Genomic DNA, 24,627 nt, shown 5'->3' with positions numbered 1-24,627 from the left:
GAGGGCTGGTGGTGATAGATGTGTCGTCGCAAAGCGTGAGTTACAGTCGTCAAAGTTGAGGTGCAGGTCATTCACGACTGCGTCAGTGCTTGGTGGCTCCGGAGGGCTGAAAGAATCTTTGCCCGGGATTCATGCTGACGTAATGACGAAGCCTCTACTTTGGGCTTAGCGCTGCAATCCAGAGGATACTTGCGAGGTTGGTAGCTGGGATACGGAGTAGAGCAGCAAGGAATCGTTGGATAGAGAATATTTGATTTCAGAGGAGTAGCATATTTACAGCCCTATTTGTTTTTCTGAAATAAAAGAAGCCATTCAGCCTCTGCGCCCCACAAATCGACCGTCGTTCTGTACGGCAGATTCACACGAGAGCCTACATCTTCTCGTGCGTTGCCATGAGCGAACCTGCGTGGAATGTGAGTAGCTGCACGCCAAATAAATGGAAATAGTACTCACCGATAAATGTCGTAATCAAGCGACTGCGGACCTGGCAAATGTCTTCCGGGACGAGCCAGATGGTAGCCCCAAGTTTACGGGCGATACTGATGCTAAGCTTCGCGTTCATGTACGCATCGTCATCCGTGTGCCCGGGGGTGACGAGGTCATAATCAACGTAGCTACTCTTCATGCCGTTCAGGACGTCCAGGAGGAAAATACCTGAGCCGACTGCAGGATCCTTGAACGACCGAATGGCCGAGTCGCGTCCACCCTTCTTGACCATGTCATTCGCCCATCGCACCATCTCCGCGTCGGTAATCTCCCTCTTTCCGAGCTTCTGCGCCAACGACGACAGAGTAAGGGTGATGTCCTTTCGCATGAGCTGCCACACCAGGCCCAAAGTAAGCATCTTCTGACCATCGGTGATATCAGCCCCCTGGATGCCAACCAGCGAAAACCCATTCTGCTTGCCCAGCTCGATGGCGTAATTTGTGTTCTCCACAGCCTTGAACCTTGAGATCTCGCCGCCGTGGGCGGGCTTCTTGTTCACGTGTCGCCAGTTGACGGAGCCCTTGATCACCTTGTCGTAGGCTTGCATCAAGATAGTGCCATCGCGAAGATCGTCGAAGAAGGAAACGACAGCAGGCTGAACGTCGAGACTGTTGAGCCACAGAGTGAATACTCGAGCTTCTCGCTCACCCTCAGCGTCAAAGTCCTCGACTTCAAGCTTCTCCTCCTCGGTGATTGGGTCAAGTGCCGGATGATTGTTGAACAAGTTGGCAACGAAAGCCAGGTTGAGCTTGGGGTTGCCTGCGACGAGTGACTTGGGGGTCAAGAACTTGCGGCAGCTAAGCTTGTCAGCCTCCTGCAGAACCTCCTCGGCCCTTTGGTGCAAATCCTGGGTCTGTAGTGGAGCACGAGTCACGCCATACTCAGGACCGATCTGTGCCAAGAGAACTGCGTAGTTCTCGCCATCCTTGACATCGCTTGAGAAGTTGTTCACTCTCCGTGACCAGTTCGCCGCCTTGAGATGATAGTTGAACCAGCGCAGCAGAATCTGCTCTGGGGGCAGACGGAGGAACTGCTCCAAGGTCTCATCCTCGTCCAGAAGGCGATACAACTCGGGATGCAGCTTGATATCAATCTTTCCCAACAACCCACGGCGAATGATTTGCCAAATCAATCCCAGAATGAGATGCTCCCTCACTTCGATGATGTCTCCAGCACCAATGTTGACAACAGAGCAGCCGATACCCTTGGCAGACTCAATCACAATGTTGTTGTTCTCCGTCATGTGGAAGGCATTGAGAGATTTGATCTTCCTGCCCGCCATGTTCAGGACACGCTCATCGATTGTGTCAGGTACGCTGTCATTGATGAGCTTAGCCAGTACGAGGCCGTCCTTGCAGTCGTCGAACATCTCGAAGGTATCTGTAGGGAAAGGGAGCCGAGAGCCAAGGTCGGGATCGCCGGCAAGGACCGCATTGATGTGCCGCGTGAATTCGGTACGCTCATCCTCGTTGATCGTGTGGGTGATGTTGGCATTGGATCCTTGCACCTGAATCTTCCCGCTGACGCTGCCTTTTGAAGCGTGACCACCGCCTGTGCGCTGAGAAACGACACCACCGCTGGCGGGGGTGGGAGCAGCAGCAGCAGCTTTCGGGCCAGACGCATTGTCGCGCAGTTTGGCGACAAGCTGCAAAACATTAGCAATGCAAGCCCATGCCAGGCGCAAAGGCCTTACTGACCCCAACGTAATCTTCAAGCTCTACGCGTCGGGAAGAGTCGAGTTCTACTTCTTTCAAAGCTTGACGGACGACATCGTAGGGTTGATTCTCGCTCTGCTGCGTGGCCTTGATCGCGGTAGCTTCGTCCAAGTACCCCTTGTCGTCGACATCCAAACGCTGGAAGGCATCGGAAAGACCAAAGATCTCGTTCTGTGGGAGCTGTGGAAATTTCCTGTTGGATCGCCAAGTCAGTCACCAAGCTTGCTCGGGGGGTTCGCGCGCAATGATGAGCGCAATGCGTACTTTTGAAGCTTCAGGACGTTCATGGCTGCGATAGGTCGCGTTATGCGCGCAAGCGATGGATATACTCTTGTCGAACGATGTGCGGCTGGGGCGTGGCAGAAGCAACGGACCAAATATTGCTAGGAGTTCCAGTGAGGGGAGGTTGAAGGCCAGAATACAATGTCGAGAATGGAGCAAGGCGCAAGTACGTCGGTTGACCCGGGCTAATTACGTCGTCGTCCTCTCGTCAGAGCCTCTAGTCAGCAGCTTCGGGAGTCAATTCTTTAGCGGGGGCGGGGCTCTCTGCTTGCCTTTGCGACAGGTAGGTAGGTACCCTTGTTAGCGCGAGCAAGCTTTGCTACAGACGCTTCTACGGTATTTGAGTAGGGTGCCTAACAACCGGGAAGGACATAGTGGGTACTTCTTGTTATGCGATGACGCTTTGGAGGGGCGCAGTCGTGCATGGGCTCGAGCCCGATTGGGATCAGGAAATTCTCCCATTCACTGTTAACGTTCCAGGCATCCATTTTGAGCCCTGTTAGATTTGGGAAGTCGGGCTATTGAAAAATTTGATTACGCGTCTGTCAATGCTTGGGGCGCGTACTTGGTTCATTGTATAGGCACTACTGACAGCTACATCGCCTCGAAAACGTGAGTCTCTTTACGCAAATTAGGCCCCAATCGCTTTCACACAAGCTCTAGCCTAGCCCAGACTCTGTGCAACAAGGAGATCGCAGCAGTGAACTGACAATGGGGTTTTCGTCTAGGACGAAATGGCTATTTGTCAAGCTTGCGAAGATCCTCTGGTGTTCCAAATTGCTGAAGAGGACGATGGCAACGAACAAACCGTCCCGGACGATCTTGAATTGCAATGTGGCTGTCATTTCCACTGGTGAGATCACAGCGAACCAATTCCAAGTCAAAATCGCTGAGCTAGATGACAGGCAATGTTTGCTCGATGAATCTGCAACCGTAGCAGTCTCACTACAATGTCCAAGCTGCGGGACCAGTCTGCCGTCGAATAACGCAGGCGCCTCGTCAACAAATCCGTTCTTCGCATCACCAGGGGCATCAGTCTTTGCCAGATACACCAACGAGGGTGGCTTGCAACCCAACTTGGACATCCTCCCTGCGATCACAGAAGAGGCGTACCTGCTTAACCAACCCGAAGCTCGGCCTGCCAGGGCGTTCCAGGTCATGTGCGCTGAGGGTGATATTGAAGGCATGGTCGAGCTCCTCGCTGCACTTGATGAGGACGAGGACGAAATTGCGAGTGCAACGTCGATCCTTCAATATCAAGACCCTCTATCGGGGCAAAAGAGCAGCCTTCACATCGCGGTGGAAAACGCCCAGGTCGACGTTGCCATGCTACTCTTGTGGCTCTCCTCCACAGCACCCCCTGAAGCGTTCCCAGACGTTGCCCGTCAAACGGCTGAAAGGTTTGGATTGAGCCGACTGACTGCGCAGACTGGCGACATTCGGCTGTTGCATGACAGCAACGGCCTTACGGCGGAACAGTACGCGCAACGGACGTCTGGACCCCTCGCCCCTTTACTCGTGTCAGGATTGCTGAGTCCAGGAGCGTAACACTCGAGCCACTAGCTTCACTGGAGCTCAACTGCAGTCGACATTGAAGAAAACGAAATCTGCCTTCCAACCGAAGTACATGCCAGGCTTCACAGAGGGGGTGGAAGGGAGAAGAAGAAGCCAACTAGAGCAAGTGCGATGTTCACTGTCAACTGGGGTCACCCAGGCGTTGAGCTCCGGTCTGCGGAAGTCTAGCCGCACCATTCGGTTAGACGGCAGCCCAGGTGACGCAGTACTTTCTGCGGAAAGTCTGTGCTCTATGGATAAATGATAATATATTGTTGCCCATATCCAAGTAGATATCTCTGGTCTCAAAATGTCCCCCTCTATCATTTTATCTTTGTCGGTTGGCTTGCTTCCGTGTTTCCAGGGCCAGAACGGCTGGATAGCAATTGGGATAGAATGAAATGGTTCACGTCGACGTCCGACCAGTAACCCATATGAGAGGCTATGGTGTTGATGGGATTGAAGTCAAGAACACTCCTACATCATCGCGATTAGCTTTACATGCCTCAAATCAGCACAAACGGATACTCACTCCTGAATGCTGTAGTCTACCCGACCATTCCTGTTGAGAGCTCTCACTTTGGCTTCTTCGGCACGCATCTTCTTTGCTTTGCGCGTGCCGTCAGGGCCGCCAAGCCCGCCATCAGCATCATCCTTCGATAGAGTCTCGGGTCCACGCTTCTGAAATTGCGAGTACAGTGTCTCAAGCTCGTCGTCGATTAATGTCGGATCGTTACCACCAGCGATACCCTTGCCGCTTGATGTGGCTGAGTCCGCCAGCTGTTTCTTGCGTTCATCTGTTCGCTCTCCAATCCTGGATTCGTCTGCGAGAGCTTTGCTGGCGGCATCTGTCGACTTGGAAGATGCAGACTGTCTCGCAGCTGACTGGGTGTGGTCCGTCATCTGGGCCACCTCTTCACTGGTAAGGCCGAGGCTCCGGTTGAGCATGTTGCTCGCAATGCCGGCACTGAGACTTGACCAAAGGCCGCTGACACTCTGGCCTACCTTTGCGCCAATACCAGTCAAGCCCTCGTTCGCAGCATTAAAGATTCCCTTTTTCGTGTAGGGCAGACCTTGTGGTTTTAAAGAACGCATGGCCGGCGAAATAAGAGGCTCCAGTCTGTAGCTAATGGGATCGGAAGGATGAAAAATGTTGAAGACTTGTCGAGCTTTTGGCGATGAAACCTGCGTTGGCGACAACGTTTGATGTGGGATGCCTTCGGCAGCGTTTCCCATGGATCGGGTGGCGAAATCAACCTCTTCAAGCTCCCGCTGCAACACATCATCGGACGCTTGTGGTTTCGGAGCTTGGCGAGCAGCTATTGTTCTGTGAATGATTCAGTAAGACTCAGATCGGAGCAACCCAGCAAGAGACGCCTTACCTGCCCTCCAACATCTCAAACAACCCGATAGGTGATCCTAGACAGTAGAAATCATCTACTTCAAACTCCATAGCGAGGCGCCGCTCTTTGGCTGTCAAGTGGGTCATATCCGATTGCTGTTTCCCAGGCCAGAAGCGCAAGGGGTTGGCTTTTGAATGATCGGCCTTGGGATCTTTCTGCCGACAGAGCAAGTCGAATAGGATTGCTGACCCCAAAGAGTGCCCCATCAGGTGAACTTTGCCTTTGAAGCCAGGATTTCTGTCGCAGTAGAGCCTGTGGATGCGATTGCATTCTTGTAAGACGATGGAAGCAATTTGCTCTCTGTATGAGCTCTGGTACAGTAGAACATCCAAAGCTAGGTCGGAGATGAGAGACCGAGCAAATGCGACACCTTCGATGGTGATGTCCTCAAGAGAAGGATAGTTGTCTTCCAAATCATCAACGTCGCCCAGATCGTGCTCTTCTTTCTTCTCTCGTTGCCTTGGGAAGTCCAGCAAATGTCTCCAGCAAACGGGAAGAACTTGGACACGACAGTTCCCAAGCTCTGCATTGAGTTCTGAGTTGAGTGCTTTCAAGTCATCTGAACTGGCATATGTCGACTTTAATGTCTTCCTTAGTACATTGACATCTTGCACAAAATTAATGCTTTCCATGCTTTGAAGTTGTTAGATTTGTCATTTGGGAGAGAGGGGTTTACTCACCGTAGCCCTAGTTGTTGACCAATACCATGGGTGACGAGGATCAAATGGTCAACATCTCGCTTCTGGCTCTCTCCTGCTTGGGTATGATAATCCCGCATCTCCTGCTCTTGACGTTCTTGCATTTGCTCCTCGGTCTCGATGGGATTGCCACCGTCCATTAGGGATGACAGCTGCCTCTGCAGCCTGGTCCCGCGGCCCTCTATGGCTGTTGGTTTCGCTGGCTCGGGATCAGCCTCCTGGTTTTGAACCACAGCTTTTGTCGAAGGTGGTGCGGAGCGACGATTCAGGAGTTTCTGTTGCCGATGATCCAGCCCCGGTACATCCTCGGCGGTGGCGGAGACGGGGGCCTTGGACTTGTCCTTATCCTGAAGCTCGCTTTCTTTAGGCTTGGAAGGCTCTGTGTAGCCGCGAACGAGCTTGATGCCGCTCATGTACCCTCCCCCTGAGAACCGTTCGTACATTGAGGATGTGACCCAGGACAACATGGTATCGGTCGATAGCCAAGCTGTATTGCCGTCTTGATAAGTAACAAAGCTATTCATGTAAGAGCCGAATAGGCGGTAAGATTGCGGCTGGTTTCCAGTACTCTGTCCCACGGTTTCTGGAGGGTTGGGCGTTACGTCCTTGCCAGCAACAGCTTTGATGTTATCCCGAGACTGCTTTGGTGTGACTGACTTGGCCACTGACTGACTTCTGGACCGCGCTGTAGCTGGTCAGCATTTGCCTTGGAACGAACACTCTTCTGTGAAACGAACCTGGACTTTTCCATGGTTTTGTTTTCAAATAGCCCTAGCGCAGGTTAGCTATGTTGAACAATTCCTGTATAATCACAAGTAGGTTGTTGGGCCTGACCTCCTCAAGCTGTGCTGCGAGGTTCTCTTCGCACGGACGCAGGCTGGTCCCTTCCTGGAAGAACCAGGTACCCCTTCTCACTTTGCTAGATGTTAACAACGTTCAAGCTGTCCTCCAGGTGGGCCAAAAATGTACCTTCGTAAACCGGACCAAGCCAATAGACAGGTGAAAGCTCGCGCTGGTCAATGACCACATCGAACAAGAAATCCTCGTTTACTGGCACAGACTGCGAAATCTCCCTAGGTGGCGCTTTAGTCGGGCTTTCAATGGCCTCAAGCAGCTGCTGATATCTCGACTCAATCGCCCTGGAATCAGATGTTGAGAAAGCCGAGAACTTTTTCGGTTTCTGGACCGGCTTTTCACTTGTCACAGGCTTCTGCCGCTCTTTCACAGAGACGCCTTTGCGTTTTGGTACCTGGTTGGGAGTTAAGTGAGCATGCTACCCAGTGTTCACAAGGACGGCTGTAGAGACCTACATCGATAGCATGATACCACTGAACTTTGAGCGGGGGGCAGTCTGCAGGATATGTGCGAAAGCTTTGCCCGTACAGATGGGTAATGCTGTGATCACCAGGGCCCTCAGGGGCTGGTTCTGACGTCTGTTTTTTGTCTGCTTTCTTGCTCGCCTCCGGAGCCGGGGATGAGTCTCGCTTCCCGCCCCATGGGTTTATTGACTCGACCGCAGTTGTCAAATAGGACTTTTCCGCTTTCTGGTCCCCCACTTGAGATGCCATCTTTGGTCTTAGGCGAGCCTGCCATCCGCCCGAGATCTGATACCTGGCCGCATGCAAACGAGTGCAATTGAGAGTCGAGCGAATGGCCCGCGGCTGTTGGCTCACTATGAGGGATGCCAACTTGATAGCGTGTGAGGGGATAGGCCGGCGTTGAGCGAAAACCCGCAGGTAAGTAAGTCTCTATGTCAGGAATAACCGCGAATGGAGGACAGCGTTGAGCACGTGTCAAGTCGTTATTGGTGGATTGATCTAATACGTTTACCTGTATATGAAGAAGGTTCGCATTAGAGGTGAATTAGCGATACCAAGTTCAAGGTTCTGAAAACCCACGTCGACAGATACATGTATTCTGACGGGAAGCATGTGACGCGGTATCTGCTGTCTGCGCGCATGACATCAAGCTGCGCGTGCGGTTCGGACACTGCAAGGTACTACTAGTACGGATACAGATGTAGCTGCCGGTCTAGCTTACCCTATAGATACTCGCAATGTTGTCGACAACGGACTGGACCGGAAGAATCTCGCAAACGGAGTGTATTTCAATACTCTCCATGGATATACCCAAGGTATAGTCTTGGTTAGGTAATTTAGAACTGGTTAGTCTGCACGGACTGAAAGATGAAGCAGCTCGGTGTTGCCAATAACAACGAAGTCTTTTGGCATCGGCCATCGTGTAGCCGCCTGTCGGACATGATGCAATACAAGTGGTAAACACTCGCGGTAAAAGGATTACAGGTGATACTACCAGTAAAATCATCGATTTCAGATGTACATTCACGGAGGTATACGTCTTAGCTAAAGAACTACGTAGTAGTAGCTAGTAATAGTACATGCTACCAATGCAGTGAATAGCATGGTGGGGCACGAGATGGGTCTTGGGGTCGCAAGACTGCCCCGCCTCTTTTCCAGTGGCACCGTCCAACCTGGTCTGGGAGTCTTCGCATTTCGCGAAATTTTGAGAAGAACTCTAAACTCGGGACTTTGCTCCGCGAGCATTATCCACGACGCCAGCCACCAAGTCGCCGCAATACAATCTCGGACCATCACGACTCCGTTTGGCCATGTTTTTTACTGCTCGAAATCAGAGACTTGAAGTTGGCCGCCGCTTATGATCTGACGCGACCCATCGACCCGTCTCCAACCCTCGTGAACCTGCCGCTGCAGCAACAGCTCGCAGATCGAGCCAGCGCGCCCTAGCCATACTCCAGAAGCTTTCGGATTGACGCGGCTTCGTGCCGAGCGCAACATCACACAATGGCGACCGTTGTCGACACCATCGTCAAGCAACAGCTTGTCGACAAGCTGCCTAAGCATTTCAAAGGCATCAAATTCGGGATCCAGTGAGTCACCCTGCCGCCACATCATCGCGGGAACACGCAGGCTAACAAAGGTGAAGGTCCAATCAAGACATTGCCAACCAGGCTGTATTGGAAGTCTCCGACCGATTGCTCTATGATATTGAGAATAACCGTGCACCGTACCGCCACGGACCACTCGACCCGCGCCTCGGCACTTCAAGCAAACAGGGAAAATGCTCAACCTGTCTGGAACCGCTGAACAACTGCACTGGCCATTTTGGCCATGTGAGACTGCCTCTTCCGGCCTTCCACGTCGGGTACCTGCGTTTCATCATGTCGATCTTGCAGGAGATCTGTAAGGACTGTGGCCGAGTCCTGCTTGAAGAACCTGACAGGCGGGCTTTCTTGAAAGAGCTCCGACGGCCGTACCTGGACAACTTGCGGCGCACCCAGATCTGCAAACGCATCAACGAACAGTGCCGCAAAGTGAAGACCTGCCCATATTGCGGGTCGGTGAACGGGCAGATCCGCAAAGTCGGCGTGCTGAAGCTTACCCACGACAAGTTTGTGGCATACAACAAGTCAACTTCCGCAAAGAAAGTCCCGCCGGCGAGCAAGATCAAGTTCGACAATTCCTTCCGTGATGCTCGTCAAGGCAACCCTGAAATAGATAAACATCTCCGCAAGGCCATGGAAGATTTGAACCCACTGCGCGTTCTCAATCTCTTCAAAATGATCAGTCCAACTGACTGTGAGCTTCTGGGTCTGGATCCTGCCGAGGGCCGCCCAGAAATGTTCATCTGGCAGTTCCTACCTGCCCCGCCGATCTGTATCCGACCATCCGTGGCCCAGGATAACGCAAGCAATGAAGACGACCTGACCACGAAGCTGGCTGATATTGTGTGGGTCAGCGGCATGATCCGCTCTGCTTTGCAAAAGGGCTCTCCGGTACAGACCATTATGGAACAGTGGGAATACCTTCAGACGCAAATTGCGTTGTATGTCAACAGTGACGTGCCAGGTCTTCAGCAGCCCGGGTTTGGCAAGACCACTCGCGGGTTTTGTCAGAGGCTGAAGGGGAAACAGGGCCGTTTCCGCGGTAATCTTTCCGGCAAACGTGTGGATTTCTCAGGCCGTACCGTCATCTCCCCTGATCCGAACCTCGGCATCGACCAGGTAGCCGTGCCCCAACTGGTTGCGAAGAATCTGACCTATCCGGAACGCGTAAATCGTCACAACCTGGAGAAGTTGAGGCAGTGCGTTAGGAATGGCCCGAATGTGTGGCCTGGTGCGCAACAAGTGCTTAAAGGAGGCAACGCGGATCACAAATGGTCCCTGAAGTTTGGTGATCGAGACAGCATGGCCAAAGCCCTGACAGCCGGGGACGTGGTCGAGCGGCATCTGGAAGATGGTGACGTGGTGCTATTCAATCGTCAGCCCTCACTTCACAAATTGAGTATCATGAGCCATTTGGTCAAGGTGCGCCCATGGAGAACGTTCCGCCTCAACGAGTGTGTTTGCAGTCCATACAATGCCGATTTCGATGGAGATGAGATGAACCTGCACGTTCCGCAGACGGAAGAAGCGCGCGCGGAGGCTATCAACCTCATGGGAGTCAAAAACAACCTTGCGACCCCGAAGAATGGCGAGCCGATCATTGCAGCGACACAAGATTTCATTACAGCGGCCTTTCTGCTCAGCAGCAAAGACCGCTTTTTCGATCGCAAGACCTTTACGTACATTTGCAATCACATGCTTGACGGGAAAACGCACCTGGATCTACCACCTCCAGCAATCATTGCGCCGCAAGCGCTCTGGACTGGCAAACAGATTTTCAATATTCTCATCCGGCCCAACAAAGAGTCTCCCGTCATGATCAACTTTGATGCCAAATGCCGTGCCTACAAAGCACGACCTGGTGTACACCCGGACATGGATCCCAATGATGGATGGCTGGTGGTGCGAAACTCCGAAGTCATGTGTGGCCGCATGGACAAGTCAACTGTCGGTGAGGGCAAAAAAGACTCCGTCTTTTATGTCATGATGCGAGATTTCGGACCTGAGGCTGCCGCACAGGCTATGAACAGACTGGCAAAGCTGTGCGCAAGAACACTTACAAACCGCGGCTTCTCCATCGGCGTTGGTGATGTTTTCCCAACAGCGAGTCTCAATGTCGAGAAAGAAAAGCTTGTTGAGGTGGCCTACAGGCAGTGCGACGATCTGATCGAGCGCTTTAAGAAGAACGAGCTCGAGAAAGCTCCTGGATGTAATATGGAACAGACCCTCGAGAACGCCATCTCTGGTATTCTCAGCAAAGTTCGGCAGCAGGCCGGTTCGTACTGCGTCGACAACCTGAGTCGCAACAATGCTCCCCTCATCATGGCCAAGTCTGGCTCAAAGGGTTCAGACATTAACGTTGCTCAGATGGTCGCGGTCGTAGGACAGCAGATTATTGGCGGCTCTCGTGTCGCTGATGGTTTCCAAGATCGAACCCTACCTCATTTCCACAAAAATGCGCGCCAGCCTCCTTCCAAAGGTTTCGTCAAGAACAGTTTCTACACTGGGCTTTTTCCCACCGAGTTTTTGTTCCACGCCATCTCTGGTCGTGAAGGCCTGGTCGATACCGCCGTCAAAACCGCTGAAACTGGCTACATGTCTCGTCGCTTGATGAAATCCTTGGAGGATCTCTCAACGCAGTACGATGATACTGTTCGTACTTCTGGAGGCGGCATTGTCCAATTCCAATTCGGAGCCGACAAGCTCGACCCCGTCGATATGGAAGGGAGTGCAGAGCCGGTGCATTTCAAACGTACATGGACGCACGCTGAAGCCGTCACTTGGGACAATACTGAGCGGTCGTTGAGCCCTACCGAGATCAGGGAATTCTGTGACTCCATGTTGGAGAACGAACGCAAGCGCTTCCCTAGACGCGGCCTACTTCGCAACGAGGACCTACCATACGAAGACTCCAGTGACTACGCAGTTGACGAGCACGAGAGTGCCCGAAACTTCTTGCGAGACATTGAGAATCACGTTGAGGCCATGGCAGCAAAGTTGGAAAAGGTCCGAAAGTTGGCTGGCATTGAGGGCGACGAGACGGACAACCCCGTTGCTTTAGCTCACTGCGAGAGGACGGCAAAGGTGTCAAGAACCACCTTGAAACTCTTCATCCGCCTTTGCCTCGAGAAGTACAAGAAGGCACACGTCGAACCTGGCCATGCGGTTGGCGCAGTTGGCGCTCAGTCCATCGGTGAACCTGGTACCCAAATGACCCTGAAGACGTTCCATTTTGCTGGTGTTGCCGGCATGAGTATTACGCAAGGTGTACCCCGTATCAAGGAAATTATCAACGCATCAAAGACCATCAGTACACCTGTCATCACCTGTCCGCTGGAGAATGACAGTGAAATCGCCGCGGCCAGGGTCGTCAAGGGCCGCATTGAGAAGACATATGTCGAAGACGTTATCAAGTACGTGGAGGACGAGTGGCGCACCGAAGAAGGCAACGTCGTCTTGCGTATCGACAACGCGGCGTTGTCGGAAATGCAGCTGGGCATTGGCGTCCATGATATCGCCGAGGCAATCTGCAAGCAACGCAAGTTGAAGGTCCAGAGGAGCGACTTGAGTATTTTGTACGATCCCGACGAGGGCAGCCGTATCAGCATCCGCGTCCGGGACGCCAGTACCATGGCGCCAAAGCGCGTCACCAAAACCAAGTCGGCTGCTGATGAGGGCGACATGCTCCTCAGAGCTAACTTTTTGCGACGTGCGCTGCCCTCGGTTCCCATTTCTGGATACCCCGAGGCCACGCGTGCCATCATCCAGACCTCGGAGAAGGGCACAAACACCGTCCTCGTAGAAGGATATGGCCTTCGCGCTTGTATGACCACGGAGGGTGTGATTGGTGTCAAGACAAAATCCAATAATGTTATGGAGTGTCGCGAAATTCTTGGAATCGAGGCCGCACGTTCGACCATTGCTTTTGAGATTGGGGAGGTCATGGGAGACATGAATATTGATCCTCGACACATGCAACTTTTGGCAGATGTCATGACATACAAAGGCGAGGTGCTTGGCATTACACGTTTCGGCTTGTCAAAGATGAGAGACAGTGTCCTGCAACTGGCTTCTTTCGAGAAGACGCCCGACCATTTGTTTGAGGCTGCGGCTGGCATGAAGACGGACCAGATTGAGGGAGTGAGCGAATGTATCATCATGGGGCAGACGATGAAGGTTGGCACTGGTGCGTTCCAAGTTGTCCGTCGCCTGGGCATCCAGCCCAGTCGCTTGTCACGGAAGCCCACCGTCTTTGAGGATTCTTGGGCGTCCGAGGCGGCAGCCAAGAAGCAGAGCCGACTACGAGTGTGAACATGGCACGAAGGGATGGAGTTTAGGCATGCTGTATTTTCGCTTGGTGTTTCCTGTAGCGGCACTTGGCATGGCATATCCGTTAGAAACGAATTGTGCAATATATATACCCGGGATGTTCTACCCATTCCGTTACCTGCCATGGAAGAGCATATGATTACTTCGTATAACTGGAATATGATGTGTTGAAGAGTCGCAGAATACGTGTAAGTAGTGATGCCGCGATGGATGACGCCATGCACGTGATCGAACGACCAGCCGTTGAATCTCCAGGTAAGGTACATGTACATGTAGGCAGCATGTCACCAATCGATTACTTCGATTACCTCGATCACCTCGATCACCATTCGGCAGCTTTCCCGATCTGCAAGTCGCCCACTGAAGATGTGTGGTAGATATGCTCTCAACTTGGTAAGCACTGGGAAGATACCTGGTACAGGCCATGAAAGGAGAGAAAGGCTGACATTGAGGTAGTCACCATCGCAAGTACGGCGCATGCTCGTGGAGCAGGACATGCCCGTAGCGGACGCACCTGATGATGAGGGAGACGATGCTCCTCGGAGGACCTTCAACTTCGCACCGGGCTACCATGGTCTTGTGTACAGAGCCGACACTTCCGACAGAGGCGCTGGCTCTCGTCATCACCGCGGCACCACACGCACAGCTGGGGCCGAGCAACCAAGGGCGACTGAGACGATGGAAGCTACCTACAAGCTCCAGTCGATGAAATGGGGCTTGGTACCTTTCTGGACAAAACGCAACCCTGACTACGGCACGATCATGAAAGCCATCAACTGCCGTGATGACTCCCTCAGTACTCCCGGCGGCATGTGGTCAAGCATGAAGGCTCGGAAACGATGCATTGTCATCGCCGAGGGATTCTTCGAGTGGTTGAAGACGGGCCCCAAGAACAAATTACCGCATTATATCAAGCGGCGGGATGGGCAGCTGATGTGTTTTGCGGGCTTGTGGGATTGTGTAGAGTATGAGGGTATAGTTCCCGTGCAGAACTTGTCATTCCAGTGCTAATCTGGACGAACAGACACCCATGAGAAGACATACACTTACACCATCATCACCACAGACGCGAACAAGCAAATGCGGTTCATTCACGACCGCATGCCTGTCGTACTTGATCCTGGTTCGGACCACTTGAGAGCATGGCTTGATCCTGAGAAGAGCGAGTGGAGCAAGGACTTGCAGTCGATACTGAAGCCTTATCGCGGTGATCTTGAGATCTATCCCGTCAACAAGGATGTAGGGAAGGTTGGCAACAACTCCCCGAGCTTTGTCATCCCCCTTGATTCAAAGGAAAACAAGTCAAATATTGCCAACTTTTTTGGCAATGCATCCAAGAAATCGGGGGACCAAGGAATGTCAGCAGTCTCAGGAAACAAGGAGGGGCCAAGTGAGGAGCAGAAGCATGAACACGCATCAGAACATGGTGGTGTGAAAAGGAAAGCTTCTGAAGACGAACTGCAGACGGCGCCAGCTCAAAAGACCATGCGGTCAAATCGCGATGACTTGACGACCTCTAAGACGATCAGTGCGGTCAACAACAACTCCAGGAGTCCTAATAAAGTGAAGCCACAGAGAGGGACTCAGAAGATCACTCAGTTTTTCAAAAACAGCGCCTAAGACTCAGGATCCTAGGCTTCTTTTCGCAGTTATGCAAAGGTACCATGGACCCCTGAGTGGCTAAGGGGAAGCTTGAGAACGACATCAAAACTGGGGTCTGGTTCCCGACCATTGTGCCCGCCCAGTCTGTATGCAACGTGAGGAGTGATAACCCACGTCACGGCGTCAAAGTTCGTAACGGGCCGACGGCATAATGACACGGGTACATGTTCGCGCGCATTCCTTTGGAGTGCTGTTCCTCGATGGGGCTTCATGAGCCTTCATGAGGACCAAGCCAGGACAGGCCACTAATGAGTCAAGGCCCAGGAGGGGTTTTACTCGTCACATCAGTCTATTACTGCATACCCTGCTGGCTGGTATTCCACAGACATGCATCAGCCGCGTTTTCTCTTGAGCATCCTGCAGAGGAGACTAGTAGAGACTCCGATAGGAATATCTGCCCTTCAAGAACGGCAAGAAATGGGACGGCCCCTCTCGACAGAAGGGTTCAAAAAGCTCAAGGGGTGGACCGTGGAGAATGCTCGCCACTGATGGGGTAATAGCTGCCAAACTAGGTTCTGACCTGGCATATGGTTGGCGGGAGACACGTTGAGTTGGGCTGGACTGGATGTGGCTCACAGCAACCACGGCACTTCGATTGTCTGGTTCTATGCCAGAGGTATGCATAATCTTCGCTACTATGACATCTGTACCACCTTGATTGTCCCATTGCGAGCGAAATGCACTCGGTCCACGGCGATAACGAGATGATCTGCGACGTTGTCCCCGATGATACGCCTGTGGTACACAACGTAATACTGGTGGTCATCATCGTCCTTAAAGACAGAATGGTGCCCAGGGCCATCTGCCACATCATCCTTCCGGAGGACCAAGCCCACTCGATCGAAGGGTCCGAAAAGGGATCTGGATATGGCGTAGGCAACGCGATATTCAGGCGTACCGTATCCGCCTGCAGACCACATGAAGTAGTAGAGGCCATCAGGCTTGAGCACGAACGCGCCTTCGGGTGAAGCCTTGATCTGAAATGATCTCCCTAGGCTGTGGGAAATCGCCACTCAACTCCAAGCTCGCCATATCGGCGCTCAGCGGTGCGATGGAGGCACGCGTGCCACCCGATACCAGGTAGTATGTGCCATTCTCGTCGACGAAAACCTGCGGATCCATGGGGTTGCCTTGATTGATTCTCTTGCCAACAATGGGTTTGTTGATAGGTCAATGAACGGCCCGCCAGGGGTCGAAGCCACAGCTACACCAGTACCAGCCTTGTCATCGTTGGCGACTGGATTGTTGGCCGTGTAGTATAGGTAATATAAGTCATCTCTGTCGACCACGCATGGTGCCCGAAATGAAGACTCGGCCCATTCGGAACCATTCGTAGAAGAGACCTGGGTGTGCTTCGTCCATGAGTTGAGGTTCTGGCTTGAGAATGCATCGAAGTCTGTCTGTTCGTTGAGGGAGATGGAGAGCGTGGCGTAGACCCAGTATTTATCACCGAACTTAATACCATCGGGATCGGAATGCCACCCATCAGAAATAGGATTCGACCAAAGTGAGGGATCATGAGATAGTTGGCCGTCGTACTCCAGTGGTCTGGTAGATTGGATGCGAAGCATCGAGGCCCCTTTGACGGCGAAAACATGTAAGAAAGGCAAGAGAATCCTCAGTAAGGCGGACGATAATGAGCAAAGGTTTTTTTCATATTGAGAGAGATGGGAAAAAATGGCGAGTGATTTGTCAGTTCACAAGATGTGCTCCGTGTGGTATGTACACTCCTCTTGTGCCGCTGCAAGTCGCGATAGCTGAGCAATGACCCAAGTTGGCAGGTAGCGGTTCTTTAGGCAGCAGGCGGACCCAGTCGAGTCTCGGAGCATAGTACTGCTCTCCCGCGAGTAGTTTCTTCCTTGAGGCACAAGTGAGTGATTCTACTCGCGTGGAAGCTCGGCTAGCTCTGCGACGATGCCTGAGCCTTTTCTCGATTTATCCGTAAGCCAAACGGGTTTCTCGCGCGATCCCATTCGGTTCCTGGTCAACGACGGTCCTCGCCAGAAAATTGGCCACTGGCGTGCTGTACGACGCACGCCATGGTGACCCTGGATACCCCGCACTCAAGTTTGACGTTGGATGAGTACCTAAGGTTGACTTGAGATTTCGCGCGGGCGTCGATCCTCCAAGCTCGCACCAAGTTAAATTATGTTGCGTATATACGCAACAAATCAGAGTCAACCGCCGGCCCGTTTTTCTGCGCTGTGGGATGTTTCATGATTCTGTGTCCATGAGGTGGCGAAAGGGATTGTTTGAAACTCCTTTCAACGTATAAACATCTCGTCGGATGTCGTAGTCACGGACCGCTTGATAGGACCAGGTGATCCAGGTCCTCTTCTAGGACTTGAAAAGTCGCTCACAGGCGATACAACATCGGCCAGGCTGGGGGATGCAGATATCTGCCCGTCGACAGATCTGTCGCCTGATCCGGCCATGCCTGGAGCGGTGGGTTGCCAGGCTCTGTTCGTATCAGGCCCGTACCGCTGGGCCACTTCTGCTGGTGAAATCAAATCTCCCGCAATATTGACGAGGCGCTCGCCTTGATACCACCATTGATCTTCAAAGCCATTATCCACGGTCATCATTGCTGTTGCCAGTGACTGCATCTCTCTGGTGCGCCCCCGTACCCGATCATCTGCATGTTTCGGCGGAACCGAAGGAACAGCTGTGGCCGGGTTCTGTGTGTCGTTCAGGTCGCGGGACTGTTCGCTGCTACCATCATCTGAGCGACCCATGGGGAAAGGCGAAGGCGACCAGGGCATGTCGTCGTGACCAAGGCGGTACTGCGCCGGTGTAGGTGTAGGTGGTAAATGTGTCGAAGGCGCTGGAATGGTAGTTCTTTGGGGCAGAGCTGTAGCCATCATTGGCTCAGGCTCAGCATTCCACGAGCCTGCACTCATGGGAGGCGGCGCAGACCGGTTGCGTCCGCGGGGAGACTCGGTAGGTGAATGAGGTCGCAAAGGTCGCTGATGCTCCTGCTCGATCCCCGACGGCAACCCTGGTGGAGGGTGATATTGGATTGCTGGCTGCGCTGCTTGCGCGTGTGTTTGCCATGTTGGATGCGGCCATTGGGTGTGAGATCCCGCAGGCTGCTGGTGTTGCCACCGTTGCTGCGTATAGGGCTGCCCGTTGTGATCGTACGAGTTTTGTTGAATCAAGTACGGACGCTGCGTTTGTGTGCCATGCACTGGATAATTGGCGTTCTCAGGGACCCAGTGTTGGGGGACATTGTTCGCGCGCTCCCGCGCGCTCTTGGACATCAGGGTCAATTGATGGCTCGACTGGCCCTGATGCTTTCTGGGCCGCCAAGAGACGCCCATTTCCAAGTGGAAGTACATGCCTGATCGCTCTGCCATGTTGGCTGATGGTCCGCTGTCTGTCGGACAAGCCGTGACAATCCGCCTCGCGGACGTTGACGCTGCAACTCTGTTGCGGTGAGGTTGTTCGCTACGGATCGCGACGGGGCTGAGGTGAGTTGTTTGAAGGGTCTGGTAGTGGCGGGAACAGATAATCCTCGCGAGAGAATGTATCAACGACTCTCTTGTTACTGCGCTCTATCACTGCAAGCAAGCGAGTTACGGCTCTGAATCTGATCGCTTGACGTCGTCGTTTCGAGGTGGGGAATTGTTGGCGTCGTTGAGCTTTCGCCACGCTGCGCCAGCTGAAACTTATGTGGAAGGTGTCGTATCTTGTTCGTTGGTCGCCTTGTTCTCAAGTTTGTAGAACGGCCCCTGATGTGGGAACACCAAATGGACTGGAGAACTATGTATCTATGCTGTCTATGTAAATCACTGATCTTTTTGTTTAAGGACAGGTCGCATTGACTGGGGCATGACAAGCGAGGCTGACCGTAATCACGCTAGTCAGCTCACCAACCAGCAATCCTCCAGGGGTGCGTGCTTACAGATACTCCGCAGTGCAGAGTCGCTCGTAGGTTTGCTTCGGTCATTTGTTGTAACATCTTCTGGCGTGAAGTTGGGACCTTGACTTCACACTAAGGCAGTCTCACAGTCTCATAGCCCAACAGCCTACAAGTAACTCGTCAGACTATAACACTACCTCGTGGGAGGCGAACGATTCACTACTAGAAACAACTTGAAACAGTAATAAACTCAGCGTCACTACTACTTTAGTACTGTACTCCGCATTACTTGTTCACATGATACACGGACTGGGTAGGGTAGGCGTTTCGGCCCCTGTCATTGCATCTGTTGCAGGGGTGTTCACTTGACAGGCCAAGCCTCCTTCAACGCTTCGAATACCATATTTAGATCCAAGGATATTGAGAAACGAGCTTCAGCCACCTTTTGAGCCAAAAGGCTAAAGCTACGACCCTTGGTATGTGGGCCTGGTTGTGAGAGCCCGAGAGGACGTCGGCCTCATCCTACGTGTACTGTGAAGTCAAGCATCGGGTTTCGCCAATAGGTACAGGTATTTCATTCATTCATCCAATCTCTGGTAAGTACGCAGAGTATGTAATTAGTATGGCTATTCACTACAGCGACCCAAGTCAAATGGCCACGCTGGCTGCCTTCCCACAGCTGTTCCTCTGTTCTATACGTACACCCACCTATCCCCAAAGGTCTTACTCGCTAAGCTCGTCGCCGAAATCATCCCATTGTCCGGGCATGTGCATATATCGGCTCGAACCATGCGTACTCTGTGTGGTCTGCGGCGGTGGACTAAGCTGGGCAGCTATCCGCAGCATGAGCGTGATAAGGTATGTAGGTGGTGCGATGAGGGCACCAAACGTCTTGGTGAAGATCGTCTTGGGTAGATCCGGTCCTACAGAGAGCTTTGCAGGGTTGCTAAAGTCAACAGATGGAGACCGGCATAGATTCCTCGTATCATCCGGCGGATCCTGGTCCTGACCGCAGGCATTCACCTTTGTGGGTGTGAAGCAGGCCTCTCCAGGAGTCGCAAACGATGCCTGTGAAAAGCTACTTGATCTCCGGCGCCGGCCAGGTCTCTTGGTGTGTGTTTCTTCGCTCTTCGGGGAGCTGCTGCACTGGCGGGCAAGTATCTCGCAGCCTTCTCGTGACAAAATTGGATGGCTCGTATCCCTGCCCCGACTAATAACGTCGAAGTCGCGTATCAACCCCGCAATGGGATTTTTATCGTGCAAGGTAGGGGATTCCTCGGTTTCGTGTGAGTCTACTGCGTCGCTGTGAGATGTGTTGGAACTGAGCGTACTGCACGGTGTCGCGGTGCCACCAACGCTTTCGTCGGGCTGGTCCGGCTCACTCTTGGCTACCGGGGTTGGTGTTCCCGGAAACCCAGATCTCGCTTCCCTTGCGAAAACATCCAATGATACTGTGCGATGGCCTTGCTCGGATGGTCTGCGAGCGTACCGCAACGCCAGGTCCGCGTCGGGAGGCGTCCAGTCAGGGTTCCCACCCAATGCCGCACCGGCTGTGACCGGCCGATAATCGTTGCCGTTTCGCTTCGGTGTCCATGGTATCTTCTTGACAGGTTCATCCGGTTCTTCAGGGAGCTCGATCGTAAAGCCTCTTTGAAAGGGGCAAGGCGTCCTCTCAAACTGCAAAATCTTGCTTAGTGTTTCTCTGAATGTTTTCGCTCGTTCAAGGTCGATTTCAGTGGTGGAAGGTAGTTCGATCCTCCAAAAAGTCGGCCGGCGAATTTGAAGTGCGAAAGTGCAGTCGTGCTCGTCGATCGCCCAACACTGGCTCTTGGGAAGTATCGGTTGCAAGGCGGCGCCACAGCTGATAAATGCGACCGAGCCAGGCGCCTTGTAAATGCGACACGAGCCTGAGTCATAGTTAGCAATTTGTTGTTCCTCCTGTATTAGATTCAAAGTGCAACTCACCAACAGCAATTGTCCTCTGCAGCCGGGAGGTCGAAGCCAGTGTTCCAGCTTGTTCGCGGGCTATGGCTGGGCTCGGTGGTAGCGCATCGACAGCTGCTACGAACGACACGATGCGCACATCAGGATGCACGCAGAGTGTCTCAATCAATGCCGCATCGTTGTTGGAGCTCTCCAAGGTCCGCACAGGCGCACTCACGATGCGGCGCGACGCCATCGATGGTTGGAGTAATAGCGAAGTGGGATGTTTCAGTTTTGCATCGAGCGCGGGCGTCTTTGGCTATCAGAGGGCATGGTTGCCCGGTTCACTATCGTGGCGCGACAGACGCGGCTCTGTAGAACCATTGCATAGGCTCACGCACAAACATTGATGTACATCGACATAGGACGCAAACGTCTATAGACGCGATGAATCTGGCCGCTAGATGCCAGTGCTGAGAGGGCTTAGTTGCAATGTTTCTCGACTTGCAATCGTAGAATGCCAGTCTTGAGGCTTGGTCATCACCAGAAACCCTGTGTTGACGTCATTGCAGTACGTATCACTATCAGCACTTTACCGTGCCATTTCCACAAGTATTGCCTTGCCCTGAACACCAGTTTCGCACTCTCGAACTATCAAAGGCCATTTGAGCACGATTTTCATATGATCAGCATATCCCGGACCTTTGGATAGCACATAATCCGGCACATTTATCTTCTACTTCGCCGGAGATTCCCACGCAATGGCCACGCAAAGCCATGAACCACAAGATGCCAAGGCCGAGTTGAAAAAGGTCATTGACGGAAACGTTTACAAAGAGAGGTTCAAGGCCAAGTTTGATCTCTCCAATTTCAAGCCCAATGCCGTCCTGCGAGGCATGCAGCTCACCCTGGTAGGGGCACATCGAGCTCTACAGAACCCCGCGCTGTTCACATCGGATCACTATCGCCAAGCTGCCATAGCAGTTGCGGTCGGTATCGCAATCAGACTCCTTGTCTCCCTACCTGTGAGTCTCGACGCCCTGTCCCAATGCGCTGCGGAAAGTAGACTAATGACCTTGATCCGATAGGTCCTTGGCGTTCGGCTCGTGTTATGGACAATATCACTGTTCTATCCCCTTGACCGTGTACAATGGGACGACTCCGTGATTAACGGTCTTCACTTCATCGAGGAGTACGTCCTGCAGGTACCATTTTTTCTGATGACTTTGATGCGCTATGTAGACCCAACCTTGGACAATCTGTAAGTCCTGTGAACCGAAACTTCGGCGCTGTTCTTTCACCTCGCTGATCACACAACAGGTTTATGCGCTCGCTGGAATGGGTAGACATCACATACGTGCAGAAGCACAAGTCTGAGAACCCCGATACTCTCAGAGATATGTATTATCCCAACCTTAAGTCCTACGAAGCTGCCAAGAAGCAGCGTGAACCCTCTGGAGGTGCGAAGAAGCCGCTCATGACATTTCTCATACGCTTTATTCGCAAGGGCAGTATATCCTTGGCGGTTTTCAGTCTGTCCTACGTGCCGTACATTGGTAGATTTGTTCTGCCTGCGGCCAGTTTCTACACCTTCAACAAGGCTGTCGGTGCCGGTCCTGCGACGGTTATATTTGGCACCGGCGTTTTCCTGCCTCGCAGATATCTGGTTGTCTTCCTGCAGACATACTTCTCCTCGCGAAGTCTCATGCGGGAGCTTCTCGAGCCGTACTTCGCCCGTGTACATTTTGACAAGGCACAAAAGAAGCGCTGGTTCAGGAGTCGGGAGGGTGTCCTCTTCGGGTTTGGTCTCGGCTTCTACTGGCTCATAAAGGTGCCTCTCGTGGGAGTCCTCATCTACGGGATTGCCGAAGCGTCGACGGCGTACCTTATCACCAAGATTACCGAGCCGCCGCCACCCGTGAATGAAGAACAAACGTTTGTTGAAGCTGAGCAAGAGTGGAAGAACAAGCACGAGTTCTTGGACCTATCGCTCACAAACCTTGACCTCGTGCGGACGGAGAAGACGGCAAGCGAATGATGGGCCTTAAACAATCGGACTTTGGCTCAGCGTGACGCATTGCGGAGAATTCCACTAGGGCGAATAGACAATCTTGTTTGGGTTTGGCTTGTACTATACGGCATGTGTTTGTTTCCGGACTCGTAAATTCGAAGCCTCAAAAGTCTGGGATCACTGAATAAGACTTATGTCCTGTATCAGCTGTGTGCTGCGATCGAGCCTTGTCTCCTTGTCCCATAAACGTGCAGTTTGGTGCATCGCATTGTCGCAGTGTGTTGTCCTCGACCGTATCGGTCACTTCGCTCAGCTCAAGATGCCCCGTCTTCTGTGCATGCTGCTGCCCAGCCGCCTGCCCGCTACCGATCCAGTCGCAACCGGGCACGTCGCACCGGAGAATGAGTCCTTCTGTGTCAGTATAGTAATGGGCATTGTGAAGCTTGTTCACAAGGTCATGTGTCTTTGACAGGATCTCGCTGTCATCGGTGGGCCAACGCGTGCAATCCATCTCCGGCGGCAGGTCTGTCTGTTCGTATGGTGGTTCAGAGAGCGCGAATGCTACTCGATCATAGTGAATGCCAGAGTACACCAGAATGCATCGGTCTTTTTTGTTCTCCCCGAACTTGATCAAATTTTGCGCCTGAACATGCTAGTTAGCACCTGTTCGTGGGCACATGATAGCTGGGCACTTGCCTGGACATCGAAGGTGCAAATCTCGATATCAAATATTGACGAGAGGATACTGAGCTCGATGCCACCGCCCCAGCGGTCAGGATCTTGTATACTACGACTGTATTGAGCTGGAGAGCTTCCCAACACAGCTTCGGTATACTCCTCTGGATGTTCAGCGATGAAATCAGCCATCATTCTTCTCAACCTGGGCGCTGGGATCTGTGTGGGTAACGCGCCACCAAAGGCTGTAAACAGGCAGCTATTATCGCTGGGCATGATCCGCAGTACTAATAGATCGATGTCAGTCACAATCGGCACGGTGATATCTTAGCTGCATTCCAACTCACACACAGTGCCTTCTCTCTCAGGCCAAGGTACTGTCACATCCTCGGGTGATTGTGCAGGGCGCGCAGATGCCTTTTCCTGACCGTTGCTTGAGCCCTTCTCTTCAGTAGCGTGCCTGACAGGAGATATTGGTCGGGGCTCCCGAGGCACAATTGTCAACGTCTCGCCATTCAGGCCCATGGACTTGGCAAGTGTATCGCTGGCACTGTTATCCAGATTTTGCATGGCCATCGGCGGCCCAAATTTTACAGTGAAGTCTTCGATGCCCGTCATAGCTCTGAGCTCTTCGAAAACTGTCTTCACTGTGGCATCGTCTGGAAGGGTAATGATGCCAGTCCCTGCTGGACCTTTGTACCTGGCTTTCATGTCGAGAGCGCGATACGATAGGGTGTAAAATGCACTGATTCTTGAGTGTGAGGCAACCTCCAGACTGACGATCCCAACAATGTGTCTTTAGGATCTCGGCTTCGTAAACAGTAGGGTCGCTCCGATCTCTGGAGTTGCTGAAAGTCGTGTGGAGGCAACGCAGGCAGCGGGGGTGACGAAGACAACTGCTGGGGAGAGGAGGTGGCGGTTGTAACCCTCGAGCCACCTGTCCCATTCTCGATCACATAATTGAACATGAGACATCATCCTGAGATGAGAAAAGCGAACTCTTGATTTGGCAGTCCATCCTGCAATGTTCCAACAGATGGAGTGATTTGAGGAGCTCAGTTACGCAGTCGCTCAGCATGTGCAGGGTAGGTGAAGTATCGCGCG

The 24,627-nt window shown here is 52.8% G+C and overlaps 7 protein-coding genes across 7 annotated transcripts; 4 read left to right on the top strand and 3 right to left on the bottom strand.

Moving 5' to 3' along the window:
• Window positions 1–370: 370 nt before the first annotated feature.
• On the bottom strand, window positions 371–2,488 carry J7T54_001894 (Fimbrin; the record flags this gene model as incomplete). The annotated part of the gene is made up of 4 exons (XM_051508591.1): window positions 371–402; window positions 454–2,131; window positions 2,184–2,394; window positions 2,466–2,488. 4 exons carry the CDS (start codon window positions 2,486–2,488, stop codon window positions 371–373), a joined length of 1,944 nt encoding a protein of 647 aa, XP_051360334.1.
• Window positions 2,489–2,624: 136 nt separating this feature from the next.
• Window positions 2,625–4,031, top strand: J7T54_001893 (RING protein; the record flags this gene model as incomplete). The annotated part of the gene is made up of 4 exons (XM_051508590.1): window positions 2,625–2,649; window positions 3,065–3,095; window positions 3,212–3,336; window positions 3,511–4,031. The coding sequence occupies 4 exons, from the start codon at window positions 2,625–2,627 to the stop codon at window positions 4,029–4,031; spliced, it is 702 nt and encodes a 233-aa protein (XP_051360333.1).
• A 534-nt stretch (window positions 4,032–4,565) lies between these two features.
• Window positions 4,566–6,889, bottom strand: J7T54_001892 (uncharacterized protein; the record flags this gene model as incomplete). Its single annotated transcript, XM_051508589.1, has 4 exons — window positions 4,566–5,364; window positions 5,420–5,899; window positions 6,121–6,813; window positions 6,876–6,889. 4 exons carry the CDS (start codon window positions 6,887–6,889, stop codon window positions 4,566–4,568), a joined length of 1,986 nt encoding a protein of 661 aa, XP_051360332.1.
• Window positions 6,890–8,960: 2,071 nt separating this feature from the next.
• On the top strand, window positions 8,961–13,372 carry J7T54_001891 (uncharacterized protein; the record flags this gene model as incomplete). Its single annotated transcript, XM_051508588.1, has 2 exons — window positions 8,961–9,046; window positions 9,103–13,372. The coding sequence occupies 2 exons, from the start codon at window positions 8,961–8,963 to the stop codon at window positions 13,370–13,372; spliced, it is 4,356 nt and encodes a 1,451-aa protein (XP_051360331.1).
• A 495-nt stretch (window positions 13,373–13,867) lies between these two features.
• J7T54_001890 (putative peptidase-like protein) lies at window positions 13,868–15,010 on the top strand (the record flags this gene model as incomplete). Its single annotated transcript, XM_051508585.1, has 2 exons — window positions 13,868–14,363; window positions 14,415–15,010. 2 exons carry the CDS (start codon window positions 13,868–13,870, stop codon window positions 15,008–15,010), a joined length of 1,092 nt encoding a protein of 363 aa, XP_051360330.1.
• A 4,627-nt stretch (window positions 15,011–19,637) lies between these two features.
• J7T54_001889 (uncharacterized protein) lies at window positions 19,638–21,093 on the bottom strand (the record flags this gene model as incomplete). The annotated part of the gene is made up of 3 exons (XM_051508584.1): window positions 19,638–20,055; window positions 20,404–20,821; window positions 20,880–21,093. 3 exons carry the CDS (start codon window positions 21,091–21,093, stop codon window positions 19,638–19,640), a joined length of 1,050 nt encoding a protein of 349 aa, XP_051360329.1.
• Window positions 21,094–21,598: 505 nt separating this feature from the next.
• On the top strand, window positions 21,599–22,875 carry J7T54_001888 (uncharacterized protein; the record flags this gene model as incomplete). Its single annotated transcript, XM_051508583.1, has 3 exons — window positions 21,599–21,862; window positions 21,926–22,098; window positions 22,158–22,875. 3 exons carry the CDS (start codon window positions 21,599–21,601, stop codon window positions 22,873–22,875), a joined length of 1,155 nt encoding a protein of 384 aa, XP_051360328.1.
• Between the last annotated feature and the right edge of the window lie 1,752 nt (window positions 22,876–24,627).

The sequence above is a fragment of the Emericellopsis cladophorae genome (genome assembly GCF_022114955.1).
Source record: "Emericellopsis cladophorae strain MUM 19.33 chromosome Unknown NODE_46_length_184447_cov_119_232918, whole genome shotgun sequence".
Taxonomy (NCBI): domain Eukaryota; kingdom Fungi; phylum Ascomycota; class Sordariomycetes; order Hypocreales; family Bionectriaceae; genus Emericellopsis; species Emericellopsis cladophorae.
The sequence above is the reverse complement of the archived record's forward strand: the minus strand, read 5'-3'. Positions and strand labels throughout refer to the sequence as shown.